This window comes from Syngnathoides biaculeatus, chromosome 17 (genome assembly GCF_019802595.1).
Source record: "Syngnathoides biaculeatus isolate LvHL_M chromosome 17, ASM1980259v1, whole genome shotgun sequence".
Lineage (NCBI taxonomy): Eukaryota > Metazoa > Chordata > Actinopteri > Syngnathiformes > Syngnathidae > Syngnathoides > Syngnathoides biaculeatus.
In genome coordinates this window covers 7,520,098-7,547,703 of record NC_084656.1, presented here as the reverse complement: position 1 = coordinate 7,547,703, position 27,606 = coordinate 7,520,098, and the positions used below count along the sequence as shown (strand labels likewise).

At 40.6% G+C, this 27,606-nt stretch overlaps 2 protein-coding genes and 1 long non-coding RNA gene across 5 annotated transcripts in view; 1 reads left to right on the top strand and 2 right to left on the bottom strand.

Moving 5' to 3' along the window:
* LOC133515256 (WD repeat-containing protein 7) overlaps positions 1-15,175 on the bottom strand; it is a 159,759-nt gene extending 144,584 nt beyond the window's left edge. For all 3 annotated transcript variants that reach the window (XM_061847621.1, XM_061847620.1, XM_061847622.1), the window contains exons 1-10: positions 15,010-15,175; positions 13,139-13,310; positions 7,663-7,769; positions 7,013-7,091; positions 6,611-6,785; positions 5,755-5,831; positions 5,530-5,649; positions 5,275-5,420; positions 5,069-5,168; positions 319-466 (exon numbers count right to left, since the gene is read on the bottom strand). In XM_061847621.1, coding sequence (XP_061703605.1) covers positions 319-466; positions 5,069-5,168; positions 5,275-5,420; positions 5,530-5,649; positions 5,755-5,831; positions 6,611-6,785; positions 7,013-7,091; positions 7,663-7,769; positions 13,139-13,297 — 1,111 coding nt within the window. In that variant the 5' untranslated portion in view covers positions 13,298-13,310; positions 15,010-15,175. The remainder of the gene's footprint in view (positions 1-318; positions 467-5,068; positions 5,169-5,274; positions 5,421-5,529; positions 5,650-5,754; positions 5,832-6,610; positions 6,786-7,012; positions 7,092-7,662; positions 7,770-13,138; positions 13,311-15,009) is intronic.
* Positions 15,176-15,198: 23 nt separating this feature from the next.
* LOC133515259 (uncharacterized) lies at positions 15,199-23,112 on the top strand. The gene is made up of 3 exons (XR_009798994.1): positions 15,199-15,280; positions 22,617-22,873; positions 22,955-23,112. It is a non-coding gene; the product is annotated as an uncharacterized LOC133515259 (long non-coding RNA).
* Positions 17,644-25,632, bottom strand: txnl1 (thioredoxin-like 1). The gene is made up of 8 exons (XM_061847625.1): positions 25,343-25,632; positions 24,639-24,735; positions 23,966-24,139; positions 23,725-23,847; positions 22,388-22,457; positions 22,062-22,234; positions 18,015-18,119; positions 17,644-17,899 (listed from the first exon to the last, which is right to left on the bottom strand). The coding sequence occupies exons 1-8, from the start codon at positions 25,438-25,440 to the stop codon at positions 17,870-17,872; spliced, it is 870 nt and encodes a 289-aa protein (XP_061703609.1). The 5' UTR covers positions 25,441-25,632; the 3' UTR covers positions 17,644-17,869.
* Between the last annotated feature and the right edge of the window lie 1,974 nt (positions 25,633-27,606).

Here is a 27,606-nt window from a genome sequence, read left to right as displayed (position 1 = left end):
CTCCATGTACCCTGAGATTGGCTTGCAATCAGTTCAGGGTGTACCCTGCTAACTGCCAGATGACAGCTGGGATTGGCTCCAGCACTCCCATGACCTTTGTGAGGATAAGCGGCTCAGAAAATGGATGGATGGAAAAATATGTTTGCACATTATCAAATCCAATTTACGTTCAACAATTATATTTGGTAGTGTTATTTGTGGTAGAAAAAAAAAATTCATAAAAAGAAACTAAAGTTTTTCTAACCAATATCGAGAGGGAACTTGAATTTATGACGACCACCAAATTCTGTGTAATTTTGACAACTCATTTATCCTGACCTGTCGGAGTTGACAGTGGGGATGGAGGTGAGGAGTCTGGCATACTCCACAGAGACAGTCGGCCTGCAGAGTCTCCCTGGATCAGTAACTTAGAGAAGGGTTCCCGTCGCCCAAAGAAGAACCGAGTCACAGGTGGACAAATCAGGAGCTAGAATGTGGCAGAAGGTGGAGAAGACTTATAAGGCCGTGTGTAACCTAATGTTCCTAAGAAGATTGTTTACACATCCAAGAGTAAAGGAAGTTGAACCCACAACTAATCAGACGATACACCTCGTATTCAGTTATTTGAATCACATTTTGATCGACTGAGCTACAACTCTGTGGGCCCTTGGGACAATTTCCATTTCATGAGTATACTATAAAATTTTCAATGCCAATGAAATTTTAACTTATGACTGAGCGCCTGTTTGATTTATTCAGGTAAATAGAGTTTGACTTAATTTACATTCTGTTCTAAATTATTAAGCATATTCTGTTTTTATTACTAAATTGTCAATACAATTTAGTAAAAGTAACATGTATTGACCAATAATTTTTGTCCAATTCCTTAATTTGCTATGCGATTCTTCTTTTCCTTTCGGCTTGTCCCGTTAGGGGTCGCCACAGCGTGTCATCTTTTGCCATCTTAGCCTATCTCCTGCATCTTCCTCTCTAACCCCAACTGCCCTCATGTCTTCCCTCACCACATCCATAAACCTTCACTTTGGTCTTCCTCTCGCTCTTTTGCCTGGGAGCTCAATCCTCAGCATGCTTCTACCAATATACTCACTCTCTCGCCTCTGAACATGTCCAAAACATCAAAGTCTGCTCTCTCGAATCTTGTCTCCAAAACATTCAAGTTTGGCTGTCCCTCTAATGAGCTCATTTCTAATCCTATCCAACCTGGTCACTCCGAGCGAGAACCTCAACATCTTCATTTCTGCCACCTACAGTTCTGCTTCCTGTTGTTTCTTCAGTGCCACCGTCTCTAATCCGTACATCATGGCCGGCCTCACCACTGTTTTGTAAACTTTGCCCTTCATCCTAGCAGAGACTCTTCTGTCACATAACACACCAGCTGTTCCAACCTGCTTGGACCCGTTTCTTCACTTCCTTACCACACTCACCATTGCTCTGGATTGTTGACCCTAAATATTTGAAATCGTCCACCCTCGCTATCTCTTCTCCCTGTAGCCTCACTCTTCCCCCTCCACTTTTCTCATTCAAGCACATATTTTGTTTTACTTCAGCTAATCTTCATTCCTCTCCTTTCCAGTGCATGTCTCCATCTTTCTAATTGTTCCTCTGCATGCTCCCTGCTTTCACTGCATATGACAATATCATCTGCGAACATTATGGTCCAAGGGGATTCCAGTCTAACCTCATCTGTCAGCCTATCCATTACCACTGCAAACAGAAAGGGGCTCAGAGCTGATCCCTGATGCAGTCCCACCTCCACCTTAAATTCCTCTGTCACACCTAAGGCACACCTCACCATTGTTCTGCTCCAATCATACATGTCCTGTACTATTTTAACATACTTCTCTGCCACACCAGACTTACGCATGCAGTACCACAGTTCCTCTATTGGTACTTTGTCATAGGCTTTCTCTAGATCCACAAAGACACAATGTAGCTCCTTCTGACCTTCTCTGTACGTTTCCACTAGCATCCTCAAGCAAATAATGCATCTGTGGTACTCTTTCTAGGCATGAAATCATACTGTTGCTCGCAGATACTTACCTCTGTCCTGAGTCTAGCCTCCACTACTCTTTCCCATAACTTCATTGTGTGGCTCAACAACTTTATTCCTCTATAGTTCCCACAGCTCTAAACATCCCCTTTCTTCTTAAAAATGGGAACTAGAACACTTTTCCTCCATTCTTCAGGCATCTTTTCGCCCGCTAGTATTCTGTTGAATAAGTTGGTCAAAAACTCCAGAGCCATCTCTCCAAATTGCTTTCATACCTCCACCGGTATGTCATCAGGACCAACTGCCTTTCCATTTTTCCTCCTTTGTAGTGCCTTTCTGACTTCCCCTTTACTAATCATTGCCACCTCCTGGTCCTTCACACTTGCCTCTTCAACTCTTCCTTCTCTCTCATTTTCTTCATTCATCAACTTCTCAAAGTATTCTTTCCATCTATTTAGCACACTACTGGCACCAGTCAACACATTTCCATCTCTATCCTTAATCACCCTCACCTGCTGCACATCCTTCCCATCTCTATCCCTCTGTCTGGCCAACCTGTAGAGATCCTTTTCTCCTTCTTTCGTGTCCAACCTGGTGTACGTGTCTTTATATGCCTCTTGTTTAGCCTTTGCCCTACGTCGCATCTCGATGTACTCCTTTCGCCTCTCCTCAGTCCTCTCAGTATCCCACTTCTTCTTCGCTAATCTCTTTCCTTGTATGACTCCCTGTATTTTGGGGTTCCACCACCAAGTCTCCTTCTCCCCTTTCCTACCAAAAGACACACCTGCCTGTCTCTCTGATTACCTTGGCTGTCGTTGTCTAGTCTTCCGGGAGCTTCTGCTGTCCATCGAGAGCCTGTCTTACCTCTTTCCGAAAGGCCGCACAACATTCTTCATTTCTCAGCTTCCACCACATGGTTCTCTGCTCTACCTTTGTCTTAATATTCCTACCCACCACCAGAGTCATCATATATCATACTCACTACCATCCTATGCTGTCGAGCTAAACTCTCCCCTACCACTACTTTACAGTCAGTAACCTCCTTCAGATTACATCGTCTGCACAAAATATAATCCACCTGCGTGCTTCTACCTCCGCTCTTGTAGGTCACTATATGTTCCTCCCTATTCTGGAAATAAGTGTGCACTACAGCCATTTCCATCCTTTTTGCAAAGTCCACTACCATCTGTCCCTCAAAGTTCCTTTCCTGGATGCCGTACTTACCCATCACTTCTTCATCGCCCCCGTTTCCTTTACCAATATGTTCATTACAATCTGCACCAATCACAACTCTCTTGCTGTCTGGGATGCTCAGAACTACGTCATCTAGTTCCTTCCAGAATTTCTCTTTCAACTCTAGGTCACATCCTACCTGTGGGGCATAGCCGCTAACCACATTATACATAACACCTTCAATTTCAAATTTTAGTCTCATCACTCGATCTGATACTCTTTTCACCTCCAAGACATTCTGGGCCAGCTCTTCCTTTAAAATAACCCCTACTCCATTTCTCTTCCCATCTACTCCGTGGTAGAATAATTTAAACCCTGCTCCTAAACTTCTAGCCTTACTACCTTTATACCTGCTCTCTTGGATGCACAGAATATCAACCTTTCTCCTAATCATCATGTCAACCAACTCTTGAGCTTTCCCTGTCATAGTCCCTACACTCAGTTGTAGGCTCTGTGCATTCCTCTTTTCTCTTTCTCGTCTTCTGACGATGGATCCGTTTTCCTCCTCTTCTTTGTTCTTCGACCCACAGTAGTTGAATTTCCACCGATGCCCTGCAGGTCAGCAGTGCCGGGACGGGCGTTGTTAACCCGGGCCATGACCGATCCGGTATGGGATTCTTTAGATGAACGCTCATATTTGTTTGGCACAATTTTTACGCCGGATGCCCTTCCTGACGCAACCCTCTGCATTTATCCGGGCTTGGGACCGGGCTACAGATTGCACTGGTTTGTGCCCCCATAGGGCTGCATTTAAACTATGCGATTCATTGCACAAAAATGAATTGCACGTCAATGAACCTTCCTAATAATCCTAATAATATTGCGAAAATGGTTATAAAGGGGCTTGAGGATAACTCAACGACTTGAGTGGGCATCATAAATCCCTGATCTGAGTCCCATCGAAACTTTGTCGGCAGGTCCTGAAAAAGTGTGTGCAAGCAAGCCAACCGACAAACCTGACTTAGTTACATCAGTTCTGTCAGGACCAAGCGGCCAGGATTCCAGCAAAGTACTGTCAGAAGCTTATGGATGGCTACCCAAAACAAAAGAATTACTTTGTACTAAGGAAATGTATGTAAACTTTTGACCTCAAAGGAATTAATAAAAAAATATCTAAGAAATTCTCTCTCATGATGAAAATTACTTCATTTTGGTGATCCTGACTGACCAAAAAACAAACTATGTACTGTACTGGCCACAAAAAAAAAATAAACTGCAAAACAATTTTGTACTGAACGGTTGCACATGGCCTAAAAAATAATAAAAACATTTTTAAAATTTGCTTCACCGTAACAGACAATCTGTTATATCAGATTATCCCCCCACATCTATTAAGTTTGTTCTGTTTCCTGCATGTCCTATCAGGTCCTGTGATTGGCCGGCAACCAGTTGTATAGCCTGCCTTTCGTCTAAAGTCAGCTGGGATAAAGTAAACCTCACGTGCAACCTTTAAAAAGGATAAATGACATGGATGATAGTTGGATGTTATTTCCTTTAATTGGGCTCAGTTGGGAAATGATTCATCCAACCCACCTGATTGAGAAAAAAAAGCTAACTCATTCATTTATTTACCTGAAGTTCTGTATGCATATTAATTTGTAACAATGTTGATTTACATGTCTGGAGTTTATAACTTATTGAAACAATATTTTATAATATTAATATTGTCTTTATGTTGCCTTGCAGTAGAGATGTTTTCAATCGAATTTCTAAACAAGAGACCTTCAGAGCTATAATTATTTTTTAAATCTATTGGGATATGCGTTAACATTTTAGCCCGTATGAAAATACATTTTAATTGTTTTCTTATATTTTGTCATTTAAAAACAAAGCTTGGTCACTGACCTGTTTGTCTGTTACATTTTCGATGCTGTAGATCAATGGTGGTACTGAACCTTCTTTTTTGCCCACATCACTTCGGAAATGTACACTAGCAGGTAGACAACTGGGAAACAGATAAGAGAAAAGAATATCCAATTATGAATCTTACATGGCTTTTGTTGGGCTATGATGATGATGTGATGATGGAGTTTGGTTTCATGGAATTATACCTCGCTGGTAGGTTATAGATGTAACTGCAGCCATCTTCAGTCCAGAGGATGACTTTATCTGCTGCAATGAACTCTCCCCCAGCCCAGGCCCTGTCATTGTCACTGGGCACGGAGCAGAGCAGTGAATAGTCACCTGCATCAAAAACCTGACAGAGACAAGCATATTTGCCATTTAATTTAAAGGCAAAGTGGAGCTGTGCTGCACTAATCAGAAAGTACTATGACTAGTATTTGGTTAAGAGGGTCATCTCTTACCCTCCAGAACTTGGAGCAGACAACCAGCAGGCTGCTCTGAGTGAAGGTACAGAACGAAATACTCTGACAGCCCTGACAGTAGATTGGTTTGGACTCCTCTTCAAACACGGGGTCTAGTTCCTGAGGGGATGTTTTTTTTCAATTAGCATTATGTATTATCATCATATGTTTCTGGGTATAAAAATGTAAGATGTTTTCTTTTTCTGAATGAACAATCCTTACTACCTGCATCCTGTTGACCTCTGCTGTGATCATCCAAACCTTTAAAATGCCTGTCACAGACACTGCCACAACTGTGTCCTCTGCAGAAAAAGACTCCAGTCATAATGTATGCTTGGATCCCTCGAAAGAAACAGCTGGTGTGTGACGTGTTAGTTACCCATACTGCAGTGCAAATTAATTTGATTTTCAAGAAAATTAAAAGATCATTCATCATATGGCTGCACAATTCATTTTAATCTCAATTCTACTTTAATTCAATTATAATTCTAGTAACGATTTTGTTTGCTACAATTAAATGATCTCAATGATGAGATTTTTTATATTTGAAATGCAAGAACTTTATTATATTCTATCATTTGTTCTTATTCAAAGATTAATTTTATACTGAAAACTGTTGTATTGTTTGTTGAAAAGTAGTCCAATAAAAATACTTCCCTCATATGATGAAAAATCGGGATTAATATTTGTGATTATCATATTGATCAAAATAATCACTTGGTCATAACCGTGCTGCCCTAATTCATCACATGTAGTCCTGATTTTAGTCCAGCCAAGTAAACATCACTCTAAGCATTTACACAAGATGACCAACTACAAAAGTGGATAGTAGAGTTCTGACAATGGTAAACAATATTTTGCATGCCTAAAATTCAAAGTCTTGCAACACAGAAGGTATAAACTAAAAGTAAAACTGCCTGCTCAATACAAGGGTGTATGCCGTTCATGGTACAGTACATAAATTAAGAGATTCTCAATTTAACATAGGTACTTGTTTCAATATGTCTCAGTTGCTTATAGACCCATTGCAAGTTTGCCCGGAACATTATATGAGAGACAAAAAGATATTTAAGAGTTAAACCTTGTGTGCGGTGTGATCGGATAATGCTCATGGAACTGATCCAGTCAGGGGAGATTTTAGACACCAGCGAGTATAGCACCTCCAGACTGGTGGCATCTACCACAAGAATCTCAGGGTAATGGCCAATACAGAGCAGACGACCTTCTCGCTGAGTGCCAATAGTGAACTGATAGAACTATAGAATCACATGGGAAAAGAAGCAGGGAAACCAGGTTCAATAGGTGATAAAAGATGGCAACAGATGTACTGTAGTTCAATCAAATTAATGCTTGCCAGTTATTTCAATACTCGTGTCTTCCATGGTATCAGATGACAATCCATGGAATTGTCAGAACCAGAGTTTACTTTGAAAGCATTTCTATTGAGAAATAAACATAAAATGGAGATTATAAATTAATTTACCTGTATGCAAGTGTGAGCGCAAGCCAGTTTGGTAAATTCAATACAGCGACCATCATTTACATCCCATAAACACATCTCCCTGTAGAGACACAAAAAAAGGGTTTGTACACAAAAAATAAAGACTGGAAAGATTTCTGACTGCAAGTAAGGAGATAGCCTATCTGCTCTCCTTTATTGTTTGACACAGATGATTCACTTAAAGTATTGTTTTAGTTTTGTCCATCCATCCACATCTACTTTTATGATTCATTTGTATTAGGTTTATCCAGAAGACACGTTATGACTTGTGTGTGGTAATGATGGTCATTCACACAAAGTTGCTGACCAATTAATGAGTTTGTTTCAATATTTACACAAATGAAATGTGCGGGGTTGTTTTTTCTGGTCATTATATAGAGGCACGTGCACAATGGGGGGTGGGGGGCGTGTTAGCATCCACATGATGGGTGAGAGGTGCTTAATTGTGTAGTTCTAAAGTTTTCTTGAATGCCATTTTCAATTGAGAGAAATGCTAGCGGTTTATATTTAATGTAATAAAAATTATATTGAGTCTTCGAAATACAAATAATGTCTGCATCAAGCAACATTTTGCTTCGATTTACTCATATCTCCCTGTAAAAGAACCTTAAGATAGAGTACTATATACTCACCCACTCTCTGATGCGCTGACAATGTATTGTGTATCACTGCAGGCGCTGGCTTTAGACAGACAGGTGATAGAAGCTGTGTGACCAAATAACATGGCCCTGGGACAAATCTGGGAGAATATAAAAATAAAAACAATTAAAGATGGAAGGAGAGGTGAATGAGCCCTTAAACCCCTAATCCTTTTGCTGTCAGCGAAAGTCTGCCTATGCAGTGGACTGGTTGAAAAACTACAGCTTTTGAAGACTTGAGTCTCCAGTGGGGAGATTTGACACTTCTGTAAGTTGGTATGTTGCAATATTTTTTGTTATCGGGTTTCCAAACTCTACATGAGCAGAAAACATCATTTGTATTTAAAGACCCAAATTCAAACATTGTAATTCATCTCAGGTTTGATAAATCACATTGCATGTGCTAAATTGACCCATTTACATAAGCTTATCCAAGAATGTGGAAAACAGTATGCCCACTTCTTCATTTCCTTTCAGCTTGTCCCTTTAGGGGTCGCCACAGCGAGTCATCTTTTTCCATTTAAGCCTATCTAGTGCATCTTCCTCTCTAACACCCACTGTCCTCATGTCCTCCCTCACAACATCCATCAACCTTTTATTTGGTCTTCCTCTTGCTCTTTTGCCTGCCAGCTCTATCGTCAACTCCCTTCTACCAATATACTCACTCTCTCGCCTCTGGACATGTACAAACCGTCGAAGTCTGTTCTCTCTAACCTTGTCTCCAAAACATCCAACTTTGGCTGTTCCTCTAATGAGCTAATTTGTAATCCTATCCAACCTGTTCACTCCAAGCGAGAACCTCGGCATCTTCATTTCTGCTACCTCCAGTTCTGGTTCCTGTTGTTTCTTCAGTGTCACCATCTCTAATCCGTACATCATGGCCGGCCTCACCACTTTTTTATAAACTTCGGCCTTCATCCTAGCGGAGACTCTTCTGTCGCATAGAACACGAGACACCTTCCGCCAACTGTTCCACCCCGCTTGAACCCATTTATTCACTTCTTTACCACACTCTCCATGACTCTGTATTGTTGACCCCAAGTATTTGAAGTCGTCCACCCTCGCTATTTCTTCTCCCTGTAGCCTCACTCTTCCCCCTCCATCCGTCTCATTCACGTACATATAATCTGTTTTACTTCTGGTAATCTTCATTCCTCTCCTTTCTAGTGCATGCTTCCATTTTTCTAATTGTTCCTCGACCTGCTCCCTGCTTTCACTTCATATCACGATATCATCTGCAAACATCATGGTCCAAGGGGATTCCACTCTAATCCCATCTGTCAGCCCATCAATTACCACCTAATCTTCATTCCTCTCCTTTCCAGTGCGTGCCTCTTCTTCGTCTTCTTTTCCTTTCGGCTTGACCCGTTAGGGGTCGCCACTACTTGTCATCTTAGATGAATGCATATTTTGTCTAGCACAGTTTTACGCCACATGACTTTCCTGACGAAACCCCTCTGCATTTTAGCCGGGGAGAAAAGCTTACAGCACCCGGTATTCCAAGGCGGTCTCCCATCCAAATACTAACCAGGGCCAAACCCACTTAGCTTCCGATATCTGACGAGATTGGCCGTTCTCAGAGTAGCGTGGCCTTAAGCTTTCCAGTGCGTGCCTCCATCTTTCTAATTGTTCCTCCGCCTGCTCCCTGCTTTCACTGTAGATCACAATATCATCTGCGAACAGTATGCCCACTTAGTAAATATAGTAATGCGTAGACATCTGTTTGCATGAGCAATGATGTTTGCACTCCTTTACACACATCCAAACCTTTAGTAAATCATGCCAATCGTGATTACCAATGCAGCCCTATGGGGGCACAAACCAGTGCAATCTGTAGGCCGGTCCCATGCCCGGATAAATGCAGAGGGTTGCGTCAGGAAGGGCACCCGGGGTAAAAACTGTGCCAAACAAATATGAGCGTTCATCTAAAGAATCCCATACCGGATCGGTTGTGGCCCGGGTTAACAACGCCCGTCCCGGTACTGCTGACCTGCAGGGCATCGGTGGAAATTCAACTACTGTGGGTCGAAGAACAAAGAAGAGGAGGAAAACGGATCCATCGTCAGAAGAAGAGAAAGAGAAAAGAGGAATGCACAGAGCCAACAACTGAGTGTAGGGACTATGACAGGGAAAGCTCAAGAGTTGGTTGACATGATGATTAGGAGAAAGGTTGATATTCTGTGCATTCAAGAGAGCAGGTGGAAAGGTAGTAACGCTAGAAGTTTAGGAGCAGGGTTTAAATTATTCGACCACGGAGTAAATGGGAAGAGAAATGGAGTAGGGGTTATTTTAAAGGAAGAGCTGGCTAAGAACGTCTTGGAGGTGAAAAGAGTATCAGATCGAGTGATGAGACTAAAATTTGAAATTGAGGGTGTTATGTATAATGTGGTTAGCGGCTATGCCCCACAGGTAGGATGTGACCTAGAGTTGAAAGAAAAATTCTGGAAGGAACTAGATGAAGTAGTTCTGAGCATCCCAGACAGCGAGAGAGTTGTGATTGGTGCAGATTGTAATGGACATATTGGTGAAGGAAACAGGGGCAATGAAGAGGTGATGGGTAAATACGGCATCCAAGAAAGGAACATTGGGAGACAGATGGTGGTTGACTTTGCAAAAAGGATGGAGATGGCTATAGTGCACACTTATTTCCACAAGAGGGAGGAACATAGAGTGACCTACAAGAACGGAGGAAGAAGCACGCAGGTGGATTATACTTTGTGCAGACGATGTAATCTGAAGGTTACTGACTGTAAAGTAGTGGTAGGGGAGAGTGTAGCTCAACAGCATAGGATGGTAGTGAGTATGATATATGATGACTCTGGTGGTGGGTAGGAATATTAAGACAAAGGTAGAGCAGAGAACCATGTGGTGGAAGCTGAGAAATGAAGAATGTTATGCGGCCTTTCGGAAAGAGGTAAGACAGGCTCTCGATGGACAGCAGAAGCTCACGGAAGACTAGACAACGACAGCCAAGGTAATCAGAGAGACAGGCAGGAGAGTACTTAGTGTGTCTTTTGGTCGGAAAGGGGAGAAAGAGACTTGGTGGTGGAACCCCAAAATACAGGGAGTCATGCAAGGAAAGAGATTAGCAAAGAAGAAGTGGGATACTGAGAGGACTGAGGAGAGGCGAAAGGAGTACATCGAGATGCGACGTAGGGCAAAGGCTAAACAAGAGGCATATGAAGACACATACACCAGGTTGGACATGAAAGAAAAAGAAAAGGATGTCTACAGGTTGGCCAGACACAGGGATAGAGATGGGAAGGATGTGCACCAGGTAAGGGTGATTAAGAATAGAGATGGAAATGTGTTGACTGGTGCCAGTAGTGTGCGAAATAGGTGGAAAGAATACTTTGAGAAGTTGATGAATGAAGAAAATGAGAGAGAAGGAAGAGTTGAAGAGGCAAGTGTGAAGGACCAGGAAGTGGCAATGATTACTAAGGGGGAAGTCAGAAAGGCACGACATCGGATGAAAAATGGAAAGGCAGTTGGTCTGATGACATACCGGTAGAGGTATGGAAGCAATTTGGAGAGATGACTGTGGCGTTTTTGACCAACTTATTCAACAGAATACTAGCGGGCGAAAAGATGCCTTAAGAATGGAGGAAAAGTGTTCTAGTTCCCATTTTTCAGAACAAAGGGGATGTTCAGAGCTGTGGGAACTATAGAGGAATAAAGTTGATGAGCCACACAATGAAGTTATGGGAAAGAGTAGTGGAGGTTATACAGAAGAAAGTATCTGCGAGCAACAGTATGGTTTCATGCCGAGAAAGAGTACCACAGATGCATTATTTGCCTTGAGGATGCCAGTGGAAAAGTACAGAGAAGGTCAGAAGGAGCTACATTGTGTCTTTGTGGATCTAGAAAAAGCCTATGACAGAGTACCAAGAGAGGAACTGTGGTACTGCATGCGTAAATCTGGTGTGGCAGAGAAGTATGTTAAAATAGTACAGGACATGTATGATGGGAGCAGAACAATGGTGAGGTGTGCCTGAGGTGTGACAGAGGAATTTAAGGTGGAGGTTGGACTGCATCAGGGATCAGCTCTGAGACCCTTCCTGTTTGCAGTCGTAACGGATAGGCTGACAGATGAGGTTAGACTGGAATCCCCTTGGACCATAATGTTCGCAGATGATGATGTGATATGCAGTGAAAGCAGGGAGCATGCAGAGGAACAATTAGAAAGAAGGAGACATGCACTGGAAAGGAGAGGAATGAAGATTAGCCCAAGTAAAACAGAATATATGTGCGTGAATGAGAAAAGTGGAGGGGGAGGAGTGATGCTACAGGGAGAAGAGATAGCGAGGGTGGACGAATTCAAATATTTAGGGTCAACAATCCAGAGCAATGGTGAGTGTGGTAAGGAAGTGAAGAAACAGGTCCAAGCAGGTTGGAACAGCTGGCGAAAGGTGTCTGGTGTGTTATGTGACAGAAGAGTCTCTCCTAGGATGAAGGGCAAAGTTTACAAAACAGAGGTGAGGCCGGCCATGATGTACGGATTAGAGACAGTGGCACTGAGGAAACAACAGGAAACAGAACTGGAGGTGGTAGAAATGAAGATGTTGAGGTTCTCGCTCGGAGTGACCAGGTTGGATAGGATTAGAAATTAGCTCATTAGAGGGACAGCCAAAGTTGGATGTTTTGGAGACAAGATTCGAGAGAGCAGACTTTGATGGTTTGGACATGTTCAGAGGCGAGAGAGTGAGTATATGGTAGAAGGATGCTGAGGATGGAGCTTTTAGGCAAAAGAGCGAGAGGAAGACCAAAGAGAAGGTTTATGGATGTGGTGAGGGAAGACATGAGGGCAGTTGGGGTTAGAGAGGAAGATGCAGGAGATAGGCTAAGATGGCAAAAGATGACACACTGTGGCGACCCCTAACGGGACAAGCCGAAAGGAAAAGAAGAAGATGTGGAGTTTTTGACCAACTTATTCAACAGAATACTAGCTGGCGAAAAGATGCCTGAAGAATGGAGGAAAAGTGTTCTAGTTCCCATTTTTAAGAACAAAGGCGATGTTCAGAGCTGTGGGAATTATAGAGGAATAAAGTAAAATAAAATGAATAAATCCTAACCCTAACGGGACAAGCCGAAAGGAAAAGAAGATGCCAATCATGATGACCCACTGTATGAAATTTTGAGAAATCAAGAAAGCATTTGAAAACCATACATCCCCATATTCATTGATTTAACTCAGAATTAGAATCTTCAATAGCTTGTCTCCTGTCCTCAGTGTGTTTTATATTCACCATCAGAATCTTAAATTGTGACCAAATAAACCTCCTTGAAGGAGTGGCTTGTGATCAGTGCCATTATTTTTTTGTTATATATTTCCTGTCCCCACAATGTGGCGCTGTTACAAACTGAAGAAATTTGACACGAGTCTGCTTGATGAGATGCTAATCATAGAGGTTTCATCAAGATCTGGCCATGTGAACCTACATGAACAACCGGTGTGCTATTTCAACACTACCTGCAGCTCCGATGTCATATCCCAAAGGCAGATTTGTCCATCATGGCAGCCAGTAATGATTGTGCTGAAGTCGTCCATCACCAACAGGCTGCTGATACAGTGGGTCGGAGCTGTACGGCCCCAGAGAACAATGGGTAGAACCAGATTGTTCCCTGACATTTTGCTAATTTCTCTGGTAGGGGGTGGATTAAAAAAAATAATAATAATGAGTTAACACGCAAAACCTCACATACCGGTACTTCAATGGACAGTACTGTGTTCCAACATTTGAACATGTGAATTTCAATGATATCAAATTCTTAATCCAGTGTTTATTATGACATCTGTCCCACCTTGGGAATTATATTATCTTGAACTCTTATGGAAAGGCTTCCCACAAGGTTCAGCAGTGTGTTTATGGGAATTTATGACTATTTCTCCAGAAGCACATTTGTGAGGTTACATACTGATGTTGGACGAGTGGGCATAGCTCTCAATCTCTGCTATCATTGATGCAAAAGTGTTCTATATAGTTGAGGTCAGGACTGTGGAGCGAGTCAAATTTACCAACAAAATCTCTCATCCATGTCGTATGACCCTTGATTGGATGGCTGATGAACAGTCGTTTTCAAACAGGAAGGGTGTATCGCCAACTGTTCTCACAAATTTAAAAATCTTCAAAATATTGGCCCTTAGGCTCTAGTGAAAGGAAGTCTGAACACTTCCGCATACCAAGAGATGTTGGACAGTCAAACAATTTGGGGCTTTTCCCTTCCTTTTCCACTGTACACCAGTGCACAAAGCAAGGCTCATTAGGACGCAGATGAGAGAATTTGGAATAGAGGAACCTGACAGGCCTGCACAGAGTCAACCTCAACCAAGGCAATGTCATCCAACATCAGTGTGTGACCTCATAAATATGTTCCTGGATATCCACCTTGATGAAAGCCTTCCCACAACAGTTGAAGTTGTTACAGCAGTCAAGGGAAGACCAACATTATATTAAACCATATGGATTTAGTATGAGATTTCAATTAAAATCCCACGTGAGTCAAGACAGGTGAGGTAATACTTTTGAGAATGTAGTGTATCTTGACCAACATATATTTTTACAGGTTTCCATCCACAAATAGCATTTTAAAAGATTTTGAGCTATTACATGCAAACCCAAAGATCATATTGTCAAAGAATTTGTCATTACAATCAACAACAGGTGACATCACTTAGATTATGTTCCCATGAGAGTTATGTCAATTGTGCTTTTACTTCAAGATAACGGGACTTTAGGTACATAATAGGATCACTTACAGAAATAAAATGCTTACAGGTAGCATTAACAACATTCCTGTATGCCCCCAATCCACAAACACAAATCAAAGGACACTGATCATTTAATCATTTGTCCAGACCAGTAGAGCAATTAACTTCAGAGTAACTTCAGTTACATTATGTTTACAAATGTTTTGTTTTATTGTTGCAGTGACGTAGCATTAGTTCGATTTCAATTGGGAAGCACCGTTACGTTACTACGAGGGCTGTATTTAATTTACCGAGTGGGAAAGCAATGATAATGCTGGATGTTCCAAAATTAAACAGAAATGTCAGCAATTATTTTACGACGAGGATAGTTAACGTGAGTAGCAGTGATCAATAAAGTGGAGCTACGATACAAGTGCCTATGAATGACTCGATGAGCTGTACAGAGTGATTCTGTAAACTACACATTATTGCATTTCCATTAACCCCGTATCATTTTATTATTATACAAATAACACCCGATCTGTTACACACACTTTGCTTCATTAAAACCAAAAGCCTATAACGTCGGGACTTCCGGGTGCTAAAGCGTCTCATAAGATAAAAATGTAAGGCTTAAGGTTGTGGGTACGCACCAAAAACAGCAGCTCACTGAAGCATCTCCTTCGTGTTGGGTTAAACAAAAAAAAAGCTCTACGTCTGTGAGAATTTTTTTTTTTTTTTAAATACGCAGCTTGTTTTGAGCTTTTAGCTCATCCAAACCGCTGCGTGACGGTCTGTCGACGTATCACGAGATGTTGTGTTCAAGACCCCAATAACATCCGGGTGTTTCTCGTCAAAATAAAAGTACACAACATGCACCAAATTCTTCTGAAAGAAAATTGATTAGTTGATTTATTGATTCATGTGAGTACAACTTTTGTGTCCACTATATTTTAGTTACTGCACTGTATATCATTTTTAGTAGTATTTTTCATTTTACGATACCGTGCTATACAGTGGTTAGTGTTACATTGGATTACGCGAGAAGGGTTGCGTCAGGAAGGGCATCCGGCGTAAAAATTGTGCCAAACATATATGTGCGTTCATCTGAGATGCCACGCTGTGGCGACCCCGAAATGGACAAGCCGAAAGAAACACACACAGAGTTACAGTGGATTACAATAGTAAATATTACATGCTCTGGCTTGTTTTTGCATAGTAAGTCACTGGTGGTCAGTATGGTGGTACTTGGATATGGAAGTAAATATGTGCCACCAGGATTTGATTTTGAAATGCCATAGAAAACAGGACTTCAATTTGAAATGTGATCACATTTTCAATAGTTGTATTTCAGTGTAACTTTTCAATGTTAACAATTTAACTGGCTACAATTTGCTGTCTGAAATTCAACTGGCTAAAGTGAATAACATTTACCAGTAATGTTTACTGACACAACAGTATACAACAACAAATATACCAAGCCTGCAAGCCTTCGGACTGTTGCAGTCTTCATTTGAAAGGGTTTTCCAGGTCTTTATTGCAGGGTCTTTCAATTTGTTTGGGGGGTTTCTCCCTTCAGTCTCCTCTTCAGGAGGTAAAATGCATGGTGCACAGCAGGGATGCTCAATGCGTCGATCGCTAAGCAGTCTTGGTCGATCGCGGGACGGCGTGCCAAAAAAAAAAAAACCGTCAGCCAATGTTCCCTCTAAACTGCGCAATTGTGCACCACTGATGCAGTTTCTAACCCTGACCCCCATGATAAAGTCCTTTGTTGTCCTGGCAGTATGTTTTCCCAGTTAGTTTGAATTATTTTTTTTCTGTTAATAACCAGAAAATGGCTTCGTACACTTCAGAATTCATTCTGGTGCTACCATCATGAGTTATATACGGTAATCAATAGACTAGTGAGTCTGATCCAGAAGGAGCCATGCAAGCCCAAGCCATGACATTACCTCTACCATGCTTCACAAATGAGCATTTTTATCATAAGTACATGGTGTCACATAATGAAAATTTGGTTTCTTGACATAAACCATTTTTATTTATATATGCTCTATTCCTTCTATATTATGCTGACTGTATGTCTTCGACCATATCTTGCTTGATCCAAAACCCTTTTTGTTTTAACGTAACAGTAGGTTTTGCCACAGTGTCATGTGTGATAGTTGTCCCACATTTTCTGTTAAATTCGCTTGCCCGTTGACAGCTGGGACAGGCTTCAGGAATCCCCGTGACCATTGTGAGGATGAGCGGCTAAGAAAATGGATGGATGAATGTATGGAGACTGATAGTATGGTGGTGCAGCTGTAAAACGTTGGCCTCACAGTTCTGAGGACAGGGGTTCAAATCCCATCATCGCCTATGTGGACTTTGCATGTTCTCCCCATGCTTGCATGGTTTTTGTCCAGGCACTCCGGTTTCCTCCCACATCCCCCAAAACATGCACTAATTGAAGATTCTAGAACCTGCCCCTTGGTGTGATTGTGAGTGAAACTGTTGTCTGCTATTTCTTGAATGTTTTCTTTTGCTTATATGTGCCCTGCGATTGAGTGGCAACAAGTTCAGGGTGTACCCCGCCTCCTGCCCGATCACAGCTGGCATTGGCTCCAGCAGTCCTGCGACCCTTGTTAGGATAAGCGGCTCAGAAAACGGACGACAGATGTATGGAGACTTATCGCACACCCTGTAGATCATTCCTTTCTCCATACTTTAGCCTTTCCATCACTTTGGTAGATGTTAATCATGGTCTCATAAGTCCATAAAATATTGCTCAAAATTTTTGTGGCCCACCTGTGTCTACCTCATGTTATCTTTTAATCTGAAACCCAAGTCTTTAGCATACATAAAAAACAATGGCATTAACCTTTCCGTGTCAATACTTTGAGGGGACTGTAAGTTGATAAAATCAAAGCTAGAGCTACTTGTGCTTACATTTTCAATTCAAACATTCAATTTTTTTTTTTTTTTTGTGGCATTTTAAATCTTTCAAAAGGAGGCGTGAGTATCTGTGGCTTTTCGCACATACAGTGTGCTTTAATTCTTTAGTGAGTTCCTTAAAAACAAATGAATCAGCAACTGTTGGAGAACCGTGAACTAACACGACCTTCTTTGCCTTCTGCAAGTAGTGGAAGATTTATGTCTTGGAGTTTAATTGAAGGAATCACAGACAGGAAAAAAAAAAATATGGGGAAATTTGTTTTGATTATTTATCATCAGCATTAAAAAAAATAAAGAAATAAAGTATGAATTTGCCACGAGTGGTCATAAAATCAGAAAGGAGACACATATCTTTGAAAAGGGACTGTTATTTACAGGGATTTTAATTTGATTTGCAATACAAATGATTTATACACTGAGTGTCTCCAGAGACTGCTATTCCTTTAAGTCAGGAGTATGTGTCTATAAGTGCAGTGTGTGTGTGTATGTCAATGTCTGCTTGAAGTGTGGCAGCTTTGGCAAAGGGAAATGTCCTTCAATGTGTCCCCAAACTCCTCTTTCTCCATTTGTCCTGACTCAGTGACTCTCTCCTTTCTTTCCCACAACCTGCATGAAGGGAGCATCCATTTATTAATACAATAATATTAGTAATAATATTAATAACGAGAATAGTTATAAAAAATAAATATATAACACTTAGTTTATTTTGGTAGAGTCTCACCCTTTTGAAGTCATTCATGTTGGTGGCCTGTACTGGAGTACCAATGAATGTCAGGTAGTTTATTTTTGTTGTCTCTTCATCTCCTTGGTTCGATTTGATGAACAACTAGTGAATGGGGAAACAAAGGGAAAAAATGATCAACTGAAGAGGTATTTTTTTGTTGTTTCAATCTATTTGAAAAATGAGGTACGAAATGTTTTTGCTGACTATCAACCAATTCTGTCCTTTACTGTGGAATAAAAACCATTTACTGATATTTATAAAATGGTTTTAATCATACGTCAGACTGGAGCATAAATACAGTTGAAGCTGATGGATTAGATACACTACAAAAACACTTTCATTTTTTTTGTCTCACTGTATGAAGGCAAATCAGCCTAAACCTGTCATAAATGCCACAAAAATGAGAGAATATCTTGGAGAATCTCATTATTTATTTTCTTTGAGGTCAAAATGTACAAACATTTATTTCGCGTTGAGTAACATTTCCTTTTAACTGCATGACTTGTGTCAAACATTTGATGGAACCTTCCACAAGCTTCTGACAGCATTCTGCTGGAATCCTGTCCCATTCCTCCTGAACAAGTGTAATTGAGCCACATTTGTCAGTTGCCTTTCTAAAATGCTTTAAAACATACCTCGAGCAAGCCTTGCACTAAGTTCTTTCTTGTCCTGTCCATCAGTTGACCACCAACACACGTTCCCCCCGCCCCCATTTTCTTATCATATACAGTCAGCGTGATGCACCCGTGTTGTCATCCCCACAGTAATGAGTCTAGTCATTAGCATTTATAAGATGAAGCCCAATGAGCATAAAAAAATGGGATGCGGTGGTATCGGAAAACAAGATTTTATTATAGTAGTCTGACATGGTACAATCGTGAAGAGAAAATTTGTCTATAATCAGAGCCGTAAATTATCTGCCATCTCTTAGCTACCTTGTCTCTCCCATTGCGAAAACTTTTTTTTTTAATAATTGGCCATCAGATATTTACAGTACATGAAGACACAAAAAAATATAAATACTACAATATAAAAATGAACTATTAAATTCAGATATACTGTAGATGACATTGATGTGCGTAAATGCCTTTCAGCTAATCAAACACATCATTGATGGATCGGCGAATTATGACATCAAAACCAATCAGCTGATCAGTAAAAAAAAAAAAAAAAAGACAATTATCGGCTGATTCAATCAGGCAGATCAGATAATTAATTATAATAAACTAAGTAATAATTATTCTGTAGGGTCCAATGCATGCGTAGTTGATTTTGGGCCAGTTAAAAGTTGAAATTGTAAAGCGCTGTGTTGACTACCATATATTTTTTGTTTTATTTAAAGCCCGGGTGTCATCCCTATAAACATTCTAAAATATTGTAATGAAAAATACATATAACAGTATTCACTTCAATGTCTATACGAAGAAAAAAAAGTGAGCGGAGAGCGCGTCATCCATGCACAAAGTTGCCCAATTGAGTGTCCCGCGACATCAAAGTGGTCGCCATATTAGCAGTGTCCTCTGTCCTTGACGTCACCGCCACTTCCGCCGTTGAAAACGCGCAGTGCCTGCTACTATGAAAGCCGGACAACAGAGATATTTGCATTTTTCAACCTCCCTTCTGACACCGAAGCTCTTTTCGAAAATGACACCACCACACAACCGAGTGAAGTTACCGGGGCAATATTACACTATTGTTTCAAGCCCTCGGGGTACAAGGAAAGAGATTAGCGAAGAAGAAGTGGGACACTGAGAGGACTGAGGAGAGGCGAAAGGAGTACATCGAGATGCGACGTAGGGCAAAGGGTAGAGGTGGCTAAACAAGAGGCATATGAAGACATGTACACCAGGTTGGACACGAAAGAGGGAGAAAAGGATCTCTACAGGTTGGCCAGACAAAGGGATAGAGATGGGAAGGATGTGCAGCAGGTAAGGGTGATTAAGTATAGAGATGGAAATGTGTTGACTGGTGCCAGTAGTATGCTAAATAGATGGAAAGAATACTTTGAGAAGTTGATGTATGAAGAAAATGAGAGAGAAGGAAGAGTTGAAGAGGCAAGTGTGAAGGACCAGGAAGTGGCAATGATTAGTAAAGGGGAAGTCAGAAAGGCACTACAAAGGATGAAAAATGGAAAGGCAGTTGGTCCTGATGACATACTGGTGGAGGTATGAAAGCAATTTGGAGCGATGGCTGTGGAGTTTTTGACCAACTTATTCAACAAAATACTAGCTGGCGAAAAGATGCCTGAAGAATGGAGGAAAAGTGTTCTGGTTCCCATTTTTAAGAACAAAGGCGATGTTCAGAGCTGTGGGAATTATAGAGGAATAAAGTTGATGAGCCACACAATGAAGTTATGGGAAAGAGTAGTAGAGACTAGACTCAGGACAGAAGTATCTGTGAGCAACAGTATGGTTTCATGCCTAGAAAGAGTACCACAGATGCATTATTTGCCTTGAGGATGCCAGTGGAAAAGTACAGAGAAGGTCAGAAGGAGCTACATTGTGTCTTTGTGGATCTAGAGAAAGCCTATGACAGAGTACCAAGAGAGGAACTGTGGTATTGCATGCGTAAGTCTGGTGTGGCGACTGAGTAACGCATTCTCGGCTGGGTTCTTCAGAGCTGCCCCCGTCACAAAGCCCGACGCGTAGCCTTCGCAGAAGCTGTGATCGCCGAACGCGGCACCTCAGCCGGTGTGGCTGAGTTTCGGCGCCCTTGGTGGCATATAAGGAGGAGATGGATCCTAGCTATGTTGCTTTTAGGGGTATGTTCAAAGTCGCCGCAGTACTCCATGAACACTATCGAGACATTGTTGGCTGGGCGACGCGCACATCGACACATTTCATACGCAGATCTTTTGTTCCGTTATGAGAGAGACCGATTACGTGGTCCGCCCCGCACTATTATTTTTTTTAGTAGCTGTATGCGAACATCAACACATTTCATACGCGGGTCTTTTGCTACGTTATGAGAGAGACTGATTTCGTGGTCCGCCCCAAACTTTTTTTTTTTTTTGGAGCTGTATACACACCTACCTGTTATTTGGAACCCACAAAGCTCTCATCCTCTGCACCCATGCAATCCATTTTTCACAACGAACAGGGTCTCTTTCAAACTTATGAAGGGTAATTCCATTCTCCCGAGTGTTCAAGCAATGTCCAGCAATGCAATGAGCCGGCATTTTGGCTAATATGAAGGAACAACGAGCTAGCTTCCCAGAGTTAAAACTAATGGAAACAAACGAGTCCACTAGGGGGCGCCTCTGTCCTGTACGTCACTTCCTGCTTCTTCTCGAAAACAAATCCCTCGAGAGGATTTTCATGGCGGGAGTTACAAAAAGCTGTATATGTCAAAATCATGTTTTGTGGTGAAAAAACACATGGGACCATATTGGCTGTGTGTTTTTCATTAATAATATACCAAAAATTTTCCGTTTGACGACATTTGGCCTTTAATATTTATGCGCCGACTTAGAAAAACAATAATCAGAAGTTACTCATAAGGTACTCTTGAGGTTTTTTTTTCCAGCGACAACTTTCTTAATCCAGTAAATATTTGAATGACTATTTTTTACTTTTACTTGAGTCATTTTGTAAAGTAACAGTACTCTTACGTGAGTACAAAATTTGGCTACATTGTCCACGTCCAGTTAACAGTGAGTCAGGGTGAACAGATGCATGAATTTAGAGATTAAGTGAGGTACAGTATTTTCATTTAATCACTGCTCCCTGTTGTGAAAAATCTTGTTATAAAACAGTGACGACCCCTAACGGGACGAGCCGAAAGGAAAAGAAGATTTACCAATCTAGAATTGTAATCAGGTACAAGGTAACAAAAAATATAATAATACTAGCTCTAATGCAAGATGAGCATGGTTACACACTAATAATAACATAGAACTACAACACAGAATTCGTGCCTTTTACGTACTTTTTCCAGAGTGGTATGAATATGACCAGCATCTTGAAATCCTCTTAAAAGTATTGATTCATTGTGTCTGAAGTTTTTATTATGGGATAGATCTACAGAGAGTGTTCTCATTCTTACCGTTACACTCTGCACATTCTGAAACTTGACGTAGCGCAATGGAATGATTCCATCATCTTTGTAGTCTTCCTCTGCCAACTCCAGAGTTTGGGTGGCATCATTTCGCTCGGCATCATCAAAACCCAAAGAGCGTGGTAGATTGATAAATATCTTCACCACTTTAGGAGCTTGGGCTGGTACATGAACAAGAGATGAAACATGGAGTATAGGTGGAAAGAGAAAGGAGAAACAGAAGACAGTTAGATGGTTAGATACACAAGTATCATAAAAATGTGTGACAGTCACTTGAACAGTTAGATTGAGTGTTGTAGTGCAAAAATTCTCACCAAAGTCTGAGGAGTGTAGCTTCATGGAGAAGAGCTTCACAGGCTGGTTGAAGGCGATAGTTATCAGCAACTGCAAATAATAAATAAAAGCCATGATTTTAACATGAAATATCTTAGCATACACAAAACAAATATTCCTCAGAGGGAAATCAAATCAGTTCATTATGATTGCTTCACAATTTCTACCACACAATACTGCCTTATTGTATTTGTTCCCTTTTTGATTAAGGTGCTCAGAGTAGCAGGGGTTTGCTGAAAAAAAAGTTTGAGGCAGCTGTTGACTCAACTGGGCCAAGGAGATAGAGGACTGGACAGGTAGCCAGTGGTCCAAGGTCCTCTTTTCCAATGAAATTAAAGTGTGCCTTTCATCCGGAAAGCACAGTCAACGAATTTGGCGGAAGACTGATGAAGAATAGAACCCAAGATGCTTGAGGTCCAGTGTGAAATATCCACAGTCAGTCATGATTTGGGGTGCAACATCCATTGGTAAACTGCTTTCTTAAATCCAAGGTTACCACAACAGTGTACCACAATGTTTTAAAGGACCTCATTATTCCTTCTGCTTAGGATCTGTATGGAGAAGCAGATTTCCTCTCCCAGCAAGACTTGGCCCCTGCCCATACCAGAAGCACCAAAACCTTCTTTGATGGCCATATCATCACTGTGTTGGACTGGCCAGCCAACTGGATGGATCTCAACCCCCTTGAGAATCTTGGGGGTATTATCAAGAAGAAAAATCAGCAGATGACCAACTAGATTATCTTGAAAAGGGACATTCTGTGTATTTTCAACCCAAATTATCTTGTAAACCTGATAAATGGGCATCAATGATTATTAAAAATAAAAAAAAAACGTGGAATAGGCCCTTTAAATTTCCTGTCTCTTGCATTTTTTTATTTTAGTAATACTGATCATTTGAGGAAAGGAAAACAACAAGCGACGAACAAAAATAACTTTTATAAATTATACAGATTCATTCAACACAAGATAATACTTTTCGGAACTCCGATCTCAACAACATTGCCATATTAAAATCTTTTGGACTGTAACTTTTGTAACATTCCAATTTCTTGGAGATGGAAAAATTTAGCTTTTTCTTAGTTCTGCAAAAAACTTTGTGTGGTGAATCTCTGACTTTTGGAATTGAACTACAGAAATGAACTTTTGTAATTATAATTTCTTGAGATGCATCTTTAGAGAGCTGCAATGTTCATAATGATGAGTCACACTGACACAAAATGTTGCTTGTTGATGGCTGATCTTGGTTAATATGCTATATACTGGCAATAAGGAATTAGCCTAATCTGTTGGTTATTGTTTGTTGTTGTGCTTGTTACCTGCTCATCACAGTCTGACTCCAGGTAGGAAGAATCTTTAATTAAACAGTTGTCAAAGCCACAGTCATCGCTCTCATTGAGGCACTCGCAGCCAGCTTTGTTGACAAAAGGCATTAGGTCCATCTGGAAACAATTATATTTGAGCTCAATTTAATATTTGATATTCTAGTCAAAATAAAAGCCTGCATGACAGTAAATTCTGCAACTTCTTAACAACCATTTCTCAATGATGCCCACTTACATATCCCTTTGGAATGTCAGAATCCTCACTGTTTCCTGGATCATTTTCTGTGAACTGCTTGATCTTCTCCTCCAGGCCTGCAGAGTCTGCCCCTTGATACTGGTCCAGCCGATCCCGGTTCCTAAAGAATAAGAATGTCGGTGTGGCTGATATGTTGTTGGCTGCCTTTGTTGCCTAGGGAAGATAGATGTAAATGATAGCCTTTCATCACCACAATCCACTACACATGCACATCGAATCAATTTTTCCAAAACATATTCTTTTTTTTTTTTGTCTAACTTTTTTTGGCAACTTGGGTTTTGTCAACATATTTATCTCTTTTATAACATTCTTTTCTGTCTTTTGTTATGCACGGCAGGAAATCTTTAGTCCTCAATTTTCATAAGGCTATTTATTACATGTATGAGACTTGGCCAAAATAACGGACACTTTTATGATATTGAATTTATCTAGTACGCTAAAATAAAGTGACTTTACTGCAGTAGTAGTTTAAGTATGCCTAAAAAAGGTAATTTTACTTAGTTTTGAGGGGAACAAATTGACAGAATAGTAACTTTCCTGAACTAATACATTTGAATATAATACAGTAAACAATAAATTATTTCATGCATAAACTTCATAGATTCAAAAAAAAAAAAAAAAACAGCAACAACGTGTTTGACAGCTGACTGACCGGACACACATGTACATCGACTTCAAGGAAGACAACTTGAGGATACTTGTTACTCAACATGTTGAACGCTGGAGCTATTCTGACACACGGCTGGCACCTGAAGGACAAGAAAAATGTAATGTTATATTAAATGACTATAAACGTACTTAATTCAATAAAATCTTTGCCTTGCAAATAGGAAAGCTATATTTTATTCTAGCCTAGATAATGTTTGACAGTCTTGTATGTGTCAAATGCCAGGTTTGAGGACCTGGCAGATATACAGTAACCACAGTTATGTCATTAAAATACAATAAATATTTTTCTTGTAACTAGTGAGTTCGAATAATCGTTAAGTGACTCGCGACAATTTATATGAGGCAAGAGAAACCGATTTATTCTTTTAGTTACCTTTTCAATCATGATGCGAGATCAAATCTTTATTTCTAAAATATAGATTATGTCAGTCATTTCACCTTTGGATATTATTTTACAATGGCCTAACCCCAAGTCAATGTAATAGTGCGTCGTCACTGTAGGCAACTTACCTAGAAAAGCTAAGGCTAACATAATGCTAACCTAGAAATACAGGCTATTGTTTTTAGGTACAGGTCTACCGCTTTAATGGAATTTCGTCATTACAGTTTATGATGACCACTCTTGACTGTCCAATGCGGGTAATGCGACAGAGACCATTGTGGGACGGCCTCTAAGGTGTGTCTTACCCGGCCATTGTGAACTTAACCACGGTGAGCCTGGAGCCGGCGGCCGCTAGCTCTGCCAGAAATTCGGGATCACCCTCGATCACTTTAACGCCGACCATGGTAGTTACAGACAAACGATATCGGCAGCGATGCCTTGTTACTCCGTAAATATTCCTGGAAGAGCACTATTATATTCAATGTTAATTATATTTGTTATGTTTTTAGCCTTCCGTCAAAAGTAGTCAAGTTCGATGTGCGCCAGCCACCGCAAGGGAATCGGCATGTGACGTTGTGATTGACCAATAGCAGTTGGGGGAAGGCGTGGCCTGTGTTTTATTGCAGTCATATAGTTTAAATTTTACATTAGCGCCATCTTATGCATTGGAAGAACAACACGTCAATAAATTGTTCAAATCTGCGTGATTGTGACCCCATTCAATTCTTCCTGTAACGTCAACTATTATTTGCCATTAAAAGTTAAACTCAATTATAGTTAGGTGACTTCACATTTTCATCAATTCTTCGTTTAATGTAATTGCAGTATTGTACTACAGATATCTTTCCAGGTTCAATCCAGTCAATTGAATTCCAAAGAAAATTACAATGGAACCAATAAATAAGACAATGAGGATATTTTCTGCTACGGTATTAACACTTATTCATCGTAAAAACACTGATTTTGGGATTGCATAACTTCATTTCAAGTCAAATCTTGAATTACTACTTTAAAAGAACCCCAATTTATCACAAAGGATATGTGCCATAAGTTAAAATCTGTGCTTTTGAGAGAGGCCATACAACGTTTTTTCCCTATAGTTTTACACCTCACAAAGGATTTAAACAAATTTAAACTTACACTATTAGATTGTAAATCTATTTGGACAAAAAATATTTCAAACGTTACATGTTGTACTGTGTATAAAATACTGTAAAATTAAAAGTGGTGGCACGGTGGTGGCGCAGCTGTAGAGTGTTGACCCCACAGTTCTGAGGACTGGGGTTCAACTCCCAGCCCACCTGTGTGGAGTTTGCATGTTCTTCCCGTGCCTGCGTGGGTTTTCTCTGGGCATTCCGGTTTCCTCCCACATCCCAAAAAATGCATTAATTGGAGACTCTAAATTGCCCCTCGGTGTGACTATGAGAGCAACTGTTATCTGTCTCCATGTACCCTGCCTCCTGTCGGATGACAGCTGGGATAGAGTCCAGCACTCCCGCGGCCCTCATGAGGATAAGCGGCTCAGAAAATGGATGGATGGATAAAAGTGGTGTGTAGTGTGAATACCTCTAGATGACAGTAATGCCTAAGGTATGGAGTCCAATGGCAGTTTCTGTTATGTGCATATGTTCATTTTTTATGTAATAGTCACCCAGGTTTACAATATGCATCATAAATATACCACATATATGATTGACATGAGATTCTAAAACACTGAACAACAGGGGTGTCAAAACCATTGTTGTTGTGGGCCACATTGTAGTTCCGGTTACCCTCAGAGGGCCAGTATGACTGCGAAACCATAAAAATCTTTAATCACCTCATCATATCACACAAGATTTAAGTAGTTTTGCAATCAGAAATGAAGGGTAATGGGTTTTTTAACCCTTGTTCACATTTGGTAACACAAAAATGCTTACATTTCAATGTATGAAATATGACAATTAGAAATTTTGGTACAGATTTTCAACATCATGGAAGTTGAAAGATCATTTGGTTTCACGGGCCACATAAAATCATGCGGTGGGCTGGATCTGGCCCCCAGGCCTTGAGTTTGCCACCAATGGAGTACAAGTTCACTGGTTCAAGTTCAATATTTTTAGCAGTACTAACTGTCCTTTGCAATCATATTTTGTCCTTATTTGTGGCAGGATCAAACCAGACTCTGGCACGACACCCAGAGTTTTGTCTGATACTGTTAAAAATTTAGAAGGTGACAATAAACAAAGGTACGTGGAAAAATGAGAGACACTTGGAATAGAGGACCCATATTTAATGCCAAAGTTGATTTTTTCTCCAACAAGAAATTGGACTGTTAACTCGCTTCCGCTTGTCTTGGACAACAGGATATATACATGTATCTGGTGAGTAAGTCGTCAAGATTTACACAGAAAGGTTTGAAAGGGTACAAAAGTCTGGGCGCATACAAATACTTTGTTGCAGGATCTGTTCTCAATTAGGAATAAATTCCACATAGTTATGGACACACTCAGTTTTTTTCAATACAAATACCAATATTTAAATAAATGACCCTTGGTTTTGCACAAACTCCCATTCATTAATTATGATT